At 43.0% G+C, this 17,154-nt stretch overlaps 1 protein-coding gene across 2 annotated transcripts; it reads left to right on the top strand.

Annotated features, from left to right (window-relative positions):
• The first annotated feature begins 208 nt into the window (after window positions 1–208).
• Window positions 209–16,899, top strand: HMGXB4 (HMG-box containing 4). 2 transcript variants are annotated; one of them, XM_074164782.1, is made up of 11 exons: window positions 209–270; window positions 3,807–3,912; window positions 4,510–4,628; window positions 6,010–6,085; window positions 7,053–8,167; window positions 9,399–9,480; window positions 9,957–10,021; window positions 10,316–10,421; window positions 10,962–11,131; window positions 12,416–12,538; window positions 14,491–16,899. In XM_074164782.1, the coding sequence occupies exons 1-11, from the start codon at window positions 256–258 to the stop codon at window positions 14,533–14,535; spliced, it is 2,022 nt and encodes a 673-aa protein (XP_074020883.1). In that variant the 5' UTR covers window positions 209–255; the 3' UTR covers window positions 14,536–16,899. The 2 variants fall into 2 exon arrangements, with proteins under 2 accessions (XP_074020883.1, XP_074020891.1); XM_074164790.1 differs by lacking the exon at window positions 209–270 and having other exon boundaries at window positions 3,882–3,912; window positions 4,510–4,658; window positions 7,053–7,975; window positions 8,150–8,167.
• The last annotated feature ends 255 nt before the right edge of the window (window positions 16,900–17,154 follow it).

Consider the following 17,154-nt stretch of genomic DNA (forward strand, 5'->3'; position numbering starts at 1 on the left):
ACTAGGCCATACTATATTGCAAATAATTACTGCCATCATTATGTACTTGTTAGGAGACAAAAGTATCAGCAGGACCAGAGGGCGGATCTGTAAGTGCTGGGGAACCAGCATGTCTGTGATGGATCAGGTTTAACCTCAGGCATGGCTGGGATTTGTAGTCTGCAGACAGCATGTGACTGTGAGCAGCCTCTGACAAAGAGTCATGTGAGTGTCTGCCGGCATCTAAATAAAAAGAAGACTCGTTCATCAGTGGAGATGATGGGATTTAAGGTAAGAGTTAAATGAGGTTTGTTGAACAGGGACCTCCTGAGTGGTCAGAATGAAGAAAGGCTAACCTGGTGGGAAAAAGACTTGTCTTTTCTGACCAGACTGTTTCTTGAGCTTTTTTACCTGTCTTGAATCCTTTGCAGTAATGAATGAGCCCTTTAGAAGATGTGGGGGGAAATTTGCCTTTCTCTTGCCTGCCACCTTTGGACAGTTGATCGGAAAGGGTGTGAGGGTTGCATGATGCCTTCATAGGCAGTAGCCCCAGGAGTGCTGTTCAGACGTGCTTATGTTGGCTCTGGCTGGTCCTGAATCTCCACCTGCGTGCAGTGCATCCGCTCAATTCCTCAGGCAATCAGATAGTCTTACAGGAGATCTGCCTGTTCACGTGCATGCACGACTAATCTCATGAAAGTGCTGGCTCTGTAACTGCTTAATAACAGGATTTCACCCTTTCCCGTTGACCCATAGCAGCAGGCACAAGCAGCCAACAATTAACCCACGCTGCACGCCCAGCCAGCGCAGAGACTGGTCTCTTAAAGAAAGGGACGAGAGAAGGGAACCTGTGCCGTGACACCCCGGCACAAAGCAGAGGTTGTGCCAAAGACGGGGAAGGTGGGCACAGGCTCTACACCAGTTTCTGAGGGGCAGAACCAGGGCCGAGCACAGGCCCACTGCCTGCAGCCCACTCGTGGCTCCCACACCTCTGAGGGAGCACACCAAACCCGGGGTAGGAGTGCCTGGGGGCTCAGTGGGCGGCCCAGACCCCAGTGCGAGCAGCAGCGCGTTATGACCCCTTACTGGGCCCAGCCCTGGGCCCGGGCGCTTGCACCGGGCGGGCAAGAGGGGGCAGGCCCCAGGACAGGCCCCGGGGCCGAGCCGCTGGGCAGGCCCCGGAGCACGGTATTCCGAACCCCACCCGTGACAGGAGCGGCGGGCGGTAGCGGGGATGGCTAAATGCGTGGCGGCTGCGCCCCAAGGCCCTGCCGCCAGGTGCGGGGTGGCGGCCCCGCTCAGTCCCCGTGGAACGGTGCTGCCCGCCCGCCCCGGTCATCGATGCGCTCGGCAATCCCTCACCCCGCCTTCTCCACCGCCCCGCGGGTGACACGTTGGAGGCGCTCGGCACTCGACTGGCTGCCCCTGGCTGCGGCCCCGCGCGGGTGTCCCCTGTCTCCCTCTCCAAGATGGCGGCCGCGGGCGGTGGCGGCGCGGCGGGAAGCGGCGGGGCAGAGTGAGGCGCCCGCAGCGCCTCCCCACTCTGCGGCTGCGGCTCGGCACCGGTGGGCGCTGTCGCCGCTGGGTGGCCCCGCTGCCGGATCACGCTCGGGCTTGCAGGAGGGGCGGAGCCGTGGGTTTGGAGTGAGGCCGGAACCCGCTCGGGTGAGAGGGCGCGCGGGCGGGAACGGGGCGGCCGAGCCTGCTTTAAACGGGGACGGCGGGCGGCGGCGGGACCCGGGCCCTGAGGGTGTCGGTGCGCATGCGCGAGGCTGGGCCGCGGGGCGCACTGGGGGCGCGGGACGGCCCTGACCCTGGCCCCGAGTCTGCGGAGGGGCCGGTGCTGCCGTTCGTCTCCTCCGCCGCGCTCGGAATTACCTGTGGGGCCCGCTTGGCCTCCCCCAGGTCGCTGGAAATGGGGCGAGGGAGCCCGCCTCTCTGCTTCCATCCACCGCGGGCTGTCGCCAGTGGGGTGTTCAGCCTCCCGTGGGGGACCAGAGAGTGGGGAGGTCCCCGTGGAGTCCGGGGGGGCTGCAGAATAGCAGCGCTTGGGCTTGGTCCCGCAAGCGTGTGCGTTAAAGAACGGGAGGCGTGAAGAGCGAACTTCTCCACTGAACCTGTGTGATCACTGCTGAAACCGAAGAATTTGAAGCAGGGGAATGTAATTAGGATTTGTAGGGTGAGACTAGTTAAGAATGTTTTGTGTTTGCAGGATTAGAAGTCTAGGTTGTAAGCCCCTTCGGGCATTATTTACCAACCTATATATTTGCCAAGAACATAAAATTTAAAAAGGCACTAAAAGACGTTCATGTAGCTATAAAGAAATCTTAGTTTCTCCAAGTTGTCCGTTCATCAATGACTGTCTTCAGCTTTGTTTTGCTAAGCAGTATCTAGATTAGGCCCTTTTGAGCACAGTGCTTTAGTATCTTGTGTGTTCCCACTGAAGTCCATCTGACAACTGAACATTATGAAATGTTGGCAAGATCTGGTTCAAGATTGAACCCATAAGTGGCAAGATGCTCTTTTTTTATTGCAAAGTGCAGTGCTCTAGTGCGTATACATATTCAGTGCTCTTGTATGTATACATAAATTTTGCCTACAAAATCATGTGCTTGTTACCAACCATGTATAGTGGTCAGAATACTGACATAAAACATTTTATGGCGGTTTCCTAAAACCGAAAGTAATAACATGGATTCCTATTAATTTAAACAGAAATATCTCCTATGTACCTGCAAGCTTGACTTAGTTGAGACTTTGTTATTTCACTTAAGTAACTACTATAAGATGAATATGTTGTACATTCTCAGCCTCAACCAATTATTAATAAAATTGAGGTATGTACAGGGATGTACAAGCACAAATTCCCTGCTGTCAAGGTATTCAAATGTAACTTCAGTGTGGCAAGATTACTGTGATGGCTACAATGAACAAGCTGCATGGTCTTTCTGGTTGAATGCTTACACATGTGTGCACATACACAGAAACACACAAAATCACTAAGGTGCATTTGGTTTAATCGCTTATGAGCAGTAGATTGAACTTTTCATGTTAAACTGGTTGCTGACTGAAGAACAAAAGCTGTTTAATCTGAGAGAACCAGAGCGCAGCTATTCTGTAAGGGCACAGTCCTGCTATATGCCAGCAACTGTGGAACAGAATGACTCAGAGGAGGCCTGAAACCTGGGGGCTGGCAAGAGTTGGGGTGCTGCAGAAGGCCTAGTGAAAAGGAGTGCTTTCTTCCATTCACTCTCCCAGGCTGGCATTCAGAATGGCTGCAGTGGTAGTGTTGGGAAACACGTCAGAAGGATGCACACCTTCACTACAAAATGTGTGATCCTTTAGTTTTAAAAACATTTGAAATTATTCTTTTGTAGTACAATGATTTCTGCCTGCTTCCTTCTTTTCCTTCACTTCATCTGAGATTCAAGGGTTTGAAGTCTCTCTTTAAACATCCCACTCTGCTACAGTGGCTCCTGACAAAAAGTGGCTTTGACACAAGTTTTGGTGCAGTTTTGTGTGTCATGAAAATCAAACCTAGCGGTCTTCTCACTCTTTTTTGTAAATAAATTGCTTCAGCAATTTTGAGATTTTACAAGGAAGAGGTGGTCTTTTATATCTTTAAAATAATAGAAGAACAGCTTCCAGTTTAATGTAAAAAAAAATATTCTGTGAAGCCTGAGGAGTGAGCATGAACCAACCAGAAGGTAGACTCCTTTCCTTTCCCACTGTCCTCCAGAGAATCTTCACTTGGTTCAGAGGAAGTTTCCCATTTTGCATCGTGGTTCGTCTTTATGGGAGGGTTATTTTCATTCTCTGTTTCTCAGACCTTTTCCTGTAGATGGGAACGGGGGAAGGAGCCCAGACGTGGCAACACATTCTCAGGCTCCTGCAGGACCACCATGGCTTATGATGACTCCAAGAAGAAAGAAGGTATGACTGCTTCATAATCTCAGAGGGAGTTGCCAAACAAAAAAAAAGAGTACCCTCTGCAGCCCTTGCCAGGCCATGCAGTCAGAGTGGGAAAGGAAGCTAGGGTGCTGTGGAGCCCTTAAATTTAACCTGACCAAGTTGCTGGAGGATCCCAAGCCCTTGACTTCCAGGTGTAAAGTACTGGGATTAGAACTTGAGAGAAATGGGTGGTATTTCCTAACATAAGAAACTTGATTGGAAACTCTGCCACTGCAGCCTTTCTTCTCCCTGCCAGGTCAATGGAATGGGAGACCAGGGATGAAGTTATGTTTAGTCATGGTAACGTTTCTAGGTCCAGTTGTGTTTAGGAAGAAATAAATATGCAAGGGTTAGAAATGAAATCTTGAGTGATTATGTTACAGTGTTAGAGAACTGAGCCCCATCCCTGTGGTCAGAGAGTACAGATTGTTATCTTTTATGCCCCTGTGCTTGTTGGGTTTTGTGTATCGCTCTGTGCCAACATCTGCTGTTGTCTTATATTGTGCGTAGTCCACATGTCTGTCATTCCTTAATGGGGTATTTCATTTCTTCCTTTTTCCCATTTCACATAAATCTTAGAGTTTCTAGAGAGTGACCGAAGTGTTGATGACGTGGGGCTGGCAACTGGCAGGATACAACGAGAGAAAAAGCGCTCTTACAAGGATCTGCTGCAAGAGGAAGACGAGATAGCAACTCAGGTCAGGAAGCCCTCAGAGAAAAGGTTAAAGGTGTAAGGATATGTGTAAAGCTAGTGATTGAATAGGATGGATGGGTTTGTTGTTCTTTTTTTTTATATAGAAATGCATGTAGAAGACAGCAAGAGCCACTAATTGTGTTCTGTACTGTACGGTAACTTTCCTGGGGAAAAGGAGGGAGTCAGTCCTGATTAGAACTGATTCTGATTTTTCTGGCCTCAGAAAATAGGGTAGTAGGATGCTGTCGTAGTCTTGATGTAGAACCTTGCAAGTCATAAGATAGCATGAATTACTTTTTACACACATACACAAAGAAAAAGAAAAGATTTTTTAGAATTTGTGGTTGTATAAATAGCCAACAAAGGATGAATATAATGTTAACTGACGCACTGTTGTCTTCCTGATTCTGCAGACAGCCCGAAACGATAGCTCTTGAGAGGTATGAACTTGCCCTATTCACCTCTTTGGGGCCTTAACTCTGAAATCACATAGTGACAACTTAAGTTTCTTCAGAACTTTCCTCTGAGCTAAAATTTCTGCTGTTAGCTCAAAGCTGACTATCCTGTGATTTATTTTTTTTTTAATATGGAAAAGAAGTTCTAGTTTAAAGTGAAAATCTTCTTCTACCGTGCAGATGGAATTCTGTAGAGGAGCTTAATTTTCAGACCATAAATTGGTCAAGAGACAAATAATAATTAGGTGACATGACATATTAAGGATGATTTTTTTGGCCCGTCATTTTAATTGTCACCTCTCTGTACCCTTTTTCACTTCTTTTATCTTTTTCAGCATATTAAACATGAACTGCTCACCTTCATTTTCAAGGCTTGAAAGCCTGTGCATGCTTAGTTGTTTCTTAGCTTTATTAAGAGGTAGATGTCTGTCTTTTACCAACTCATCAGCTGATCTCCAAGTGCTGGCTTTCATTGCCCATTTCTTAACACTTTCAAGTGTGCTTTTTCAAGTTTTCTTGTGTATTGCTCCTCTCATCTGGGGGGAGCTCCCTGTAGAGGTCTGTCTTTCAATTTTCTTGCAGCCCTGTTGCGCTGCAATCTCTACAGAAAGCTTGATGCCAGTTAGGTGGCTGATGTGCAGAAATCAATCCTGACTAATACCATCTTTTGTGTTATCCCACCTATCTGTACCACGCTTTTTGTCTCTGACCTTAAACCTACACTATGGGCTTTTGGGGACAGAGTATGTTTCCTTTGCTTGTTTTAGCACTTAGAATAATGATCCTGGTTCATACCTAGGGTTCCTTGATGTTACAGTAGTACAAATAACTCTTGATATCTCCTACAAATTACTATCTATGTCAGTAGTCTATGTGAATCTCATATTATTTCCCTCTTGTTTGTCAGCAGCTTTTTTATTCTTATTCCAGGACAGCGAGCTTTTTCCGGGGACAGAACCTCACAAAAAGAAGAGAAAGCACTCCTCTGATGAGTTCTGCTACAGAGGTAAGATAGTAATCAATCAGGGGAAGGGGCTAACAGATCATAACTTTGATGAAAGGATGCTGTTAAACCAGTGTCATCAAGCTTTGTGGTTAGCACTTTACGGGGGGAGAGTATGTCAACCTGTCTTTGGACAAGCAATCAGAAACCTGACGCTGATCAGTGCCAGGCAGCAGAAGGTTAGAGACTGGTATTTTCAGAGTCCAGTTTAACAAGTTGCCATTGCTGAGGGTAGAGATCTTCCACCCCCTTGTCATTGACAAGTTGTAGTTTTCTAATCCATGCCTTCCCTTTTGGCATTTGCATTTCTTTTTTCCCTATTGCATTACAGACTCTAATTTTACTTGCAGATAGTAATTCTTTCTCTGAATTTATAAAAATAGAATGCATCAAGGTGAAAAATAAATGCTTTTGGGTTCAGTTTAAATATAGAAACATTATTCTCACAATTAGTAAGCTGGCCAGAAAATGACAGTTCTGTTCATAAAAGCTTAACCACTTTAAGATTTATTTCAGGCCCAATGAAAAGAGAAAGCCAAACTGAAATTTAATCAAAATCTCTTTTCAGAATTAAAAAGCTTCTATTTTCAATTCATTGGTCTCACCTTGGCTAAAAATGTCACAAAAAACTTCCACTTGAGATGTAATTTCAGGCTCAGTAAGTTACATTTTCATCAAAATATGTTATTTCACAATAGAATTCAGAGTTTGACAAAACTTCAAGGGCTTTCCTGCTCTATTTTCCTGCCTTGAGTGATTTGACCAGCTCGGGCATTGCAGGTCCTGAATGATGTCAGTAAGGCTGTGCTGAACTGGCTACAAGCTTCAGAGATCTTCTGTTTACTGCAGGTTGTAAATCTGTTAGCTGTAATCCCAAGTCTTACAGGATTCCTACTTTGGTTCTTTGGGCTAGTGCAATGCCATCTTTAAGGGAATCACCTTCATGTATACTTCTCTTGGTCTTTTTCAGGTGTTTCGCCTTTGGATCTACCATCAAAGAAGAAGAAAAAAGCAGTTTCTAGCCCATCCTCAGCTGATACAACCATGGATTTACTCAAGGCTATCACCTCACCTTTGGCCACAAGCTCAAAGTCTTCAAAGAAGATGTCTGAAAAATCATCTCATTCTTCCTCTGGCCATTCCGAAAGCAAAAAGGAGCACCACAAGAAGAAGCTGAGCAGTGGGGAGCACTCAGTGGACGATGGTAGCTTCCACAAATCTAAAAAAATGAAACCTCTCTACGTGAACACAGAGACACTTACTCTTCGTGAACCTGATGGCTTGAAGATGAAGCTCATACTTTCACCGAAAGAGAAAAGTAGTGCAGCAGATGATGATTCTTTCTCCTACTCTTCAGCATCAGCAGCTGCAAAGAAATCTTCAAAGAAATCAGCTCGAGATGAGCAAGGCTCATTCCTGCTGGGTCATGAACTGCAGAGCTTCCTGAAGTCATCCCGGAAGAAGCACAAACAACCTCCGGACTCACATCCACCTTCTGAGAGTTTTGGTGCTGACACCTCCCTTTTTTCAGAGGGCCATGGGAGTGAGTATGAGATTTCAGGTGTGGAGGCACCACCAGAATCAGGTTCCTCTTCTGGTGGGGAGTTGGAGGCTGGAGAGCTAGTGATAGATGACTCCTACCGGGAAATCAAGAAGAAGAAGAAGTCCAAAAAAAGTAAGAAAAAAAAAGACAAGGAGAAACACAGAGAGAAGAAGCACTCTAAGTCTAAAAAGAGTTCTGGGCACGCTTCTGGGACAGTAGCAGAAGTAACAGTGTCACCACCACCTCCTCCCAGTACCGCCTATGTCCTTCCTCCACCTCCTCCTGCTGTTTTTCACTCAGATGGTCAAGGTGAGAAGAGGAGGAAAAAGGAAGACAAGGAGAAGGACAAAGCTGAGAAATGGGAAAAGGAAAGAGAAAAGGAAAAGGAAAAGGAAAGAGAAAAGGAAAAGGAAAGAGAAAAGGAAAAGGAAAGAGAAAGAGAAAAGGAAAAAGAAAAAGAAAGAGAAAAGGAGAAGGAAAGAGAAAGAGAAAAGGAAAAAGAAAGAGAAAAGGAAAGAGAAAAGGAAAGAGAAAGAGAAAAAGTAAGGAAAAATTGGAGGGAAAGTAGAAATTGGGTGATGGGTAATGGTGAATTAGACACTCCATTGCAAAGGCATGTTAAATTGAAACAGAAAGATAACTTAATACCAGGATCAATGGCTTCACTGAAGCATGTTTGGAAAAGTGTGTAAGCCACTGTGTTTTCTGTTAGTAGCAAAAGGGATATATATCATTCTGGTTTTGTGGCACAGGCAATCTTTAACTGATAGAGGTTCTTTGAAAAGATTATACTTAAATTGCTTGGTACTGGTATGTACCAAGCACAACTGCATCATTTTCTAAGGTAACCAGTTCTAGCTATCGCCAGACAGACTTTTGGACTAGTGACATAGCCCATCATTCCAGTTCCCGTAAAAAGGAATCAAGCTCTCACCTGAAAAGTGAAGTTATTTGCTCATTTCAAATGGAATTCTAATTCTTACAGACTACCGCATTCCCATTTTTGTCCTATACTCATAAATTCAGTTTTCCATGGTTAGTGCATAAAACCATGAGTAGGAGAAAATGTTGATAGCATATGAATGAGTTCACAGGTGATATAACTGTAGCTGTGTAAGTATATAAGTGGGGAAAAGCAGTTTCTGTATGTTCAGATAAACCAGAGTGGCTTTGTGTCAGGAAATGGGCAGATGTAGCCCAGATTTGTTCAGCTGTAACTGGGTAAGTTTTCTCTGATTGTAGCTTGGCAACTGCCTATGCCTCTGTTGTCAATGTACTTATACTGTCTATTTTCCTGCCAATTTGAAGTGTTTTGTAAGGATGCAAGGAACAGAACAAAACATTATGATGAGGACTGAATTGTTTTGACAGATCTATAATCGGTACTGTCAATGGTATGACAGATACATATTTTTTGATTATTTTAAGTTTTAAAACTGAAATATATTAACAGAGTTGTATGTTGATCCTGGATTTAGGTTGTTATAACTTATGAATGAAATGTATTGATAGGGCTGTTGCAAGGTAAGCCTTATACTAAGGCTGGTTCTGGCTGGTTCCTGTGCTTTCACAAATGCTAAGTTCAGCCAGAACATGTAAAACACTGGGGTTTTAAGTTCCTGATCTAAGCACCACATCTTCCTTTAAGTCTTAAATAAATGCCAAATAAGTCTTAAATAAAAATAAGTCTTAAATAAATGCCAAATTCATATTACATTCAAGTGGGTCTTATCATAATTAAAAATCTTCGTTTCCTTTTCTTCTTCTGACTAGCCAAAGAAGAAAAACATGTCTGCCTATCAAGTGTTCTGTAAGGAATATCGTACAACTATTGTGTCTGAGCACCCTGGAATAGGTGAGAGAATAGTCTGGCCTTCTCTTCTCTTCATAATATACTGGTTGGATTAATTAGCAGAACATACCGTCTCTGTTTCATACCAACAGAATGCAAAGAATCTGCCAATTTTATTTGAGTAAGAGGTGGCAAAGGGGACAGCAGTGTATTTCATGCTTTAATTTAATTACATTTTAAACAAGCTGTGAATCTGGATAAAGAAATTGTTAGCGCTTTCTTTCTTTACTTAGTTACCTTTATTGTGTCACTTTCCTGTATGTACATGTGTGACTATATTTCCAGTATCAGCTTTTTTTCATTTTGAACAGTAATGGGAATGCATACTGGCAATCATTTTCAGGACAGTGTGGAGAGTTCCAGTTGTGGAATGGGTTGCTTCCTAAATGTGTATGCATGGGCCAGTAAATTTCCCATGTTCTCTGCATGATTTTATGATTTCATTTGTTTTAAACATTTTTCTTCTTTCCTTCTGCCAGATTTTGGAGAGCTAAGTAAAAAACTGGCAGAAGTGTGGAAGCAGCTACCTGAGAAGGATAAATTGGTGAGTGTGTGTGAGATGCTTTTGTAAAATTATTTCTATAAACCTGCAGCTTAGGTCAGAACGTGCTGGCAGCATTGCCACCATACCTTGAAAAATGCTACCTGTGCCCCCAAAGTATGAAAAGGCGGGAAGTACAGAAACCTTGCCCTTACCATCATAAAAGCATCTGTTTTCTTCTCATGGTATTGCTTCAGCAGTTAGCTACATAATATCATTCTGCCTCCAGGTCCTGGCATCAGGTATCAGAATTACCTAATGTTACGAATCTCTCTTTTCATACCATGGTAACTGTAGGTCTGGAAACAGAAAGCTCAGTATCTCCAACACAAGCAGAATAAAGCAGAGGCCACCACTGTGAAGAGAAAGGCATCATCTTCAGACGGTGCACCAAAAATAAAAGGTAATTGTTGCACTTTGTTTACTCTGATCTTTTTCTTGGACAGAAAGGTAGTGTTTCCTGTGGAATAAAGAACAAAGGTCCTTTCCTGCTTCACACCTTTCTCACAAGGCTCAAAATTTAAATCATATTACTCAAAAACAATTTTTCTGTGAGAGCAAGAATGATGTCAGAATTTTTCAAAAAGGTACCAAATACCAAAAGGTATCGGTTTTAGCAGTTTAGGGATTGAAATGTGAAAAAAGAAGAGGCAGCAGGGAAGTTCTAGTGGGATTAGTCTGCTGCTAGAGGAAAAAGGGCTGGTTTTGGCTTGGCATCTCTGTTTATCAGATCTCTCAAACCGAACCTCCCAAATTGCATTCAGCTGAGGTACATGCTTTGGACATGTAGAAGAAAAGTTTTGACTTCAAGGACCACAGGACCAGGTCCACAGAACTATTTAAGCATCTCATGCCTTTGAGATATGAACTTTACTAAGTAAATAGGCTTGTAAGTAAAAGAATGAAAAAAGAGAATATGGAATTTTAATGTATGTGTTTCCAGCTTCTCCAACAGGAGTGGTTTCCCCTCATAAGAAATCCCCCACCAGCACTGTGGTGGTGTCTTCCTCACCAGCCAAAGTCCCCGAGACAGAACCTATTGATGTAGCTGCACATTTACAGTTGCTGGGTGAATCTCTGAGCCTCATTGGACACAGACTGCAGGAAACAGAGGTGAGGCTGTAACTGGTGATGTCACAGTAATGTCATGTAATCTACACACAGGATTGGGGGAGGATTATTATTCTATTTTACTAAAAAGTTTAACCAATGCTTTTCTGTTAGGAAGAAAAATTAGAGATGGCCTGTTGTGTTTCTTTTATGCATTGGTGTTTGTTTTCAGTGAAATAAAAAGCCTTGTCTCTCAGTAAAAACAGTAGGCATCAAAGAAAGATGGGCTCTTTGCAGCTCTAGGTTCTTGAAGGCAATTCTTAGTTCAGCAAATTCTTTTCTTACTATATGTTACTATATGTTACTCTTTGTTACTTACTATAAGTCTTTTCTTACTGTATGTTCACCTTGGATCTGGTACTTCCTTGCTATCTTTGCCAGTCTCTCGTTCAGTTTCCGTTACTGTCTCAAGCCTTCTTAGAAAACCATAAGCCTTTACCGAGGTGGTTTTTGCCTGTCCCGGTGCTTTCCGGCAGTGTCATATTGCCGGTGCTTTTGATAGGGGCTACTATTGTTTCAATTTACCTGGTAAGCTAGAAGATGTCATATTTTAATGATTTCCTAGTGTTAAATGATAGTGATTCTATGCATGCACACACAGACATGCACTTTCAGAACTCAGCCTGTAAGGAGAACACATATTTGGCTCAAATAGTATCATCGAATTTTATGGCTAGCATGGTCATCTTATCCCACTATACTTGCTTGTTTTATCAGCAGTAAAATAAGTGTTCTTGCATTTTTTCTGGTATGACCAATTGAGGTCATTCTTCAGAAGAACAACCGGAGTAAAATCTCCCCCTTTACAGAAAAGCACACAAACAAATTCAATTTCCTGAAAGTATATCAATGTGTAAAAATTTGTTACAGACTGAGCATTTCTTTAGACTTCAGTAATAAAACAACTATTGTCTTTAGGACTCTTGCAGTTAACAAAATAGATGGTACAAAATGCCAAAGAAATTACATTACAAAACAAATGTGGAATTAATTGTTTTATGCAACTGACAACTTCTTGACCTTTTCTGTTGTTCCCTACTTTTTTCCTACACCAGTGTGTTGGCTACTGAATTCTTAGATTTTTTTGAGTCAGCAAGTCTCTCTGTGAAGCACATGGCATAGTTTTGTGTAACTAATGTGTAACTAATTCACTGTGTAACTAATGAAAATGGACTAGAGGAGCTCAAGAGTGAAGATACTGTATCTGCATGAGAATCAATACAGTTGTGAAAGAACTATTATTTCCACTACTCATCCCTATCCATTTTTTTCTTTCCTCGCTTCCAGGGAATGGTGGCTGTTTCAGGAAGTTTGTCAGTACTTCTAGATTCAATCATCTGTGCTTTGGGCCCATTAGCATGTCTGACCACACAATTACCTGAGTTGAATGGCTGCCCTAAGCACGTTTTGGTGAGTTCCTTGTGGTTATTTTCATTCTAGCACTGTTAATTTCAGTAGAGTCCAGCGAGAGTTTTTTGATTAATCAGTCTGATGATGTGATTGTAATTCCAGTGCAATATGAAATTGTCTTCGTCATACACTTTTAATGATGCATATTTCTTGAATTTCATTCAGATGTTAGTGTTGTGCGATATTGTACAACTTTTTTCTCCCAGTGGCAACTGACCTAGTATTTATAGCACTGATCGCAGTGTGTCTAGGTCCTGTTTTAGTGACGGAATCAATCCATCTGAATCAAACAGAAGCGCCTATACACATACCTGTATTTCTGAAAGTTCTAATTTTCCCTAAAAATAAAAAGCACCTTCTAGCTTCCCTGTATCACACAATCTGTTTTTCCTTTAGTAGCGTAAAAAGTAACATGTGTCTCAGGATTCCTAATGTGATTGAGTAGGGCCTTTTACACATGGCTATAACCTTCTTCAAGGAAAGAAAAATAGTCTCTGTTTTAAAGAACTGCATAACTACAGGTTCTTTTCCACTTTAAACTAAACTTAAAATTGAGCCCTGATTTAGCAACAGCTTGTGGCATCCATGTAGCATGATGTGGGCATAGATTAAGATGGCAGCAATGTAAAAGATATCAGGAGTCATACCTCCAACAGGAGACATGAATAAAGCAACAGAGGAGCAGAAATGAAAAATAAATACATAGTTAACAAAAATTAAGAGATTAAAACCAAATCTGGCAGAGGGAACAACAAAAATGGCATGTTATAATGGGGCAGCCCAAACACTGATTCATTCTGAGAATGGACTATTAACAACAACAACAACAACAAAGTCACAGCTGTGAGCTCCCACAAAGTGGTTGCCTGCACAAAAGCTGAGTCAGCGGGGTGTTCCCATCCTAAGCCATGGAAAAACATCCTATGCTTTTTTTCCTTCTTGCTTGCCAAGTGCATTCAGAGCAATGACACCACATGACTAATGGTGTGTTATGTGGGAAACTTGATCAACTTATTGTTATAAGGGGCAGTGGAGCCTTAGGTGGATTAAGGCACTCACCCTTCACTTCTGAAAACTAGTGTTCAGACTTGATAATAAATAAATTGTTATTATTTTTGCCATCAGTTACATAATGACAGTGGTGTTTTAAGATACAGGTAAAATTTTTAGTGGTCGTGTTGCATGTAGAATGCAATTTATCTTTTCAGTCAGGAGGTGGCATTGTTAAATTCTAAAATCCCCACTTCTGCAGCTGCAGCTCCTCGGTCTTCAGCAATTAAAAAGTGGTTTTCCTAAGGCTTTCAGCCACCCGGCCACAGGCTTGAGCTTACTGGAGTACTGCATTTGAAGAACATACAGATAATACACTGCTGGGTCTTGTTTTCTGATGTGCACAAGAAGGACTGTTACTCTGAGAATTCTGTTACATTTTGCAAGGAAAACTGGAGGGCACTTTTCCCCAGCTGACTCCCTATTAGTGGGTGTTTAAGGGTTTTTCTCTTTATTTTTACACTACAGAATTTCATCAAGGACTTGTGAGTGTAAAGTCAACTAGTATATTTTTTATATGCTACAACTTTGATCAGTTTGCTCAAGTCCTTCATCACTAGTCTTTCCTGTGGTTGATGTGATATGGTCAATGTGACTTGTTTCAAATTCAGAGGTAGAGTATGGGGTTTGTAAGGAGGAGGTCACTTGAGGAAAGCCTCGAGCATTTTCTTTGTTTCCAGGTGCTTACAAATGCTGAGGCTACCTTTATGTTTAGTTAATTTACATTTCCAAAAATGTGAAAATAAGCCTAGCAGTGGTGGTGGTGGCTAGGCAGATTTGGTTGTCTTATCATATGATAACTTGTAAGACAAGTGAACATGCTTAGTACCCTCATCTGTGTCATTTTTTAAGGATTTTGAGTCATTACCTGACACTAAAAAATACTGAATTTCTTTTCCCAGTCAAACACACTAGACAACATCGCCTACATCATGCCTGGACTTTGATGGGAAAGGATCCTGGGATGTACTCAGCCTCTGTGTAACTGACTTGTGTACATATACGCTACGCCGGCACTCCCAAAGGGCTCCGTGTGTAGGGTTTTAAAGTTTTATATCTGTATAGTATATACATAGGATTGTAACTATTTGACTTCTATTTTATGAAAAGTTGTGAAGTTAAGATGGGAAAACCCTTTTGTGTTGGTGTGTGAAATGTCCTCCAATCTGAAAGTATTTTGTATGAAGAATTCAGAAAGCTTTTGAGATTCTGGCCTTAAATTCAGATCCTTTAGTGGGGGAAGCAGCCAGAGAATGGATTTCCTGACGTAAAGAAAAAAATATCACCATGAGAGGGGTCATTGAAGCAGGTGGCCCAGAGATGATGTTGTCTCTCCATCCTTGGTGATATTCAAAAATGGAATGAGCAGCCTGCTCTAGTTTGACTTGCTTTAAGCAGGGGGATGGACCAGATGACCTCCTGATATCCCTTCCAACCTAAAGTGTTCTGATACTCTATGAGCATGTATAGGTAGAGTTGATAATATATTCTGGACCAAGGAATAGAATTGAACTCTTCACTAGCCCAGTATCTAACTCTTTTTTGGTTTAAAATGTGCTGCTTGAGGGGGAAGCTGGATAGCTGCTCAAAGTTACAGAGCTCTTTGCCTCTTGGTCACTTCTTCCAACCCCAATCCCCCCTCTTCAGTCAGTATAACTGAAAGTTGTCAGCGTCAGCTGGCTGGTCTGGTAGCTGGCATTTGAAGTAAAATAGGAGATGGCAATGAATTTTATCTTTTCTTATGGACTTGCACCCAAGTTGTCATTAGCATGATATATCAACCAACTGCATTGGCTTGAGAGAATGAATCTCCTGCTGATTTTTCCAGAGCAAGGTCGGGCTGCTTTGATGGAGAGGAGCATGGAAGCAGATGGGAAAAACTGGGATTGCTTCTGCCTATCTTGCACCCATTTTGTGAACAGCCAACTTTGGTTTCTGAGATGGCTCATCCCCCATCCCTTTCACCAGCAGTATTGAAAGAGCCATGGTGCTGCTGTGAGGCGGTGACTAATGACCAGTTGGAAGCAGTTAGGGCTGAGTAAGGCACACGTGGGTTGATTAGACTGATTCCCCTTCCTTCCAGCCACATACTTGGTGTTTGGTTTTCTGCTCCTCTGGAAGAGGAGCCGCAGGAGAGCACTTGATTCTCATATAGGCTTTTGTGTGTCTGTATGTATGTGTATGTGGTGTTCATATCATATGTATTTAACTTTTACCAGTATCTGTAAGAGATTTTAATTTATCCTGTATATTTCTCTGTGTGTATATATATATATATATACATAATTTAAAAGCAAAAATCTCTCCCTCCACCAACAGTGTGTGGAAAATATGAATCAAGTTTGCCTCACCCCACTTCCTGCAGGCATCAGCTATATGTGCAGTAGTAAGCATTGGCATTGTTATGGGGAAACACCAGGAAGATTTTAAGTGTTTGTAGAAACAGGCTATCTTGTGAAGGTAGGTAGAACAACTGGAATATAATTTGACTCTAGCCTTTCCAGCCTTATAACATAAAAGTTTTAAAATAACAGAAGAGCACTTTTATACTTCCAGTCTGTCGTCTAGCTTGTTTTTGAGGGCAGTTGCAAGTGAGGTGCCCCTCATTGTGGCTGAGCCCCAAATCACATTTAAATTAAATCCTCAGGTGTGCAGCAGGATGGTTTTCTCCCCATCCCTCTTTGCCGTGCATTCCTTCGCTGTGCCTGTACAAGGTAGTCTGTCTCTTACGGAACTTTTCTCAGTGCAGCGTTCGGTTTTCTCAGTCAGTGCAGGAGGCAGAAGGTTCTCAGACCACCGTACAAGTTCTCGACCCCGGCCTCGGCCCGGAGCATACGTGTTTTAACAATATATGACAAATCCCAGTGAGCCTGGAATTGGGAAGGGCCCAGGAGGGCAACAGTCCGGTCCCACTTGGGATCCTGGCCCAGACTAAAGCATCTGCTGTTGGGAGCGGCACAAAATCACTGGCTCTTTCCAGCCCTTTGCAGTCGGGAGCATCCTGGTGAAGGGGAAGGTCCGCTCTCCAAAGAACAGAAGGGGATCGGCTTTAGCTTCGTGGTCCGTACAATGGAGAACTCTCAAAGAGTTTAACACACACACACAACCCGGTGTATTGTATTTTTATTTAAAAATTTGTATACTTTGTATAATCTGTATCTTGTGGTATTTGGTACTAGAGGGAAAACTTTGGCAAGTCTTAGCAGTTTTTATATTTTTGTTATTTCCTTGATGTTTGATCCAGATGACAGTTACACAAAGAAAACGTTTTTGTACTGTACTGAAAATATAATTCTTTCTTTTTTTTTTTTAACATTTGGAGTATTGTCCCTCATTCCCGGCGTGCACCGTGCTTTCTGCAGCTGCCGTTAGTACCGGTGTTTGGTGTTTCTCGGCAAAACGCGTCCAACCCTAAACTCGTTATAACGCGCCCGGGTTTGCAGGCCAGCACCGCCCTTCCCTGCGCCGCCGCTCACCCAAACCGGCGCCCCGACAGGAGGGACCGCCTGGGCACCCTGCAGGTGGCACCGGCGCTGCCAACCGGGCGGTGAGAACGACACGCGGGG

This window comes from Numenius arquata, chromosome 2 (assembly GCF_964106895.1).
Source record: "Numenius arquata chromosome 2, bNumArq3.hap1.1, whole genome shotgun sequence".
NCBI lineage: Eukaryota > Metazoa > Chordata > Aves > Charadriiformes > Scolopacidae > Numenius > Numenius arquata.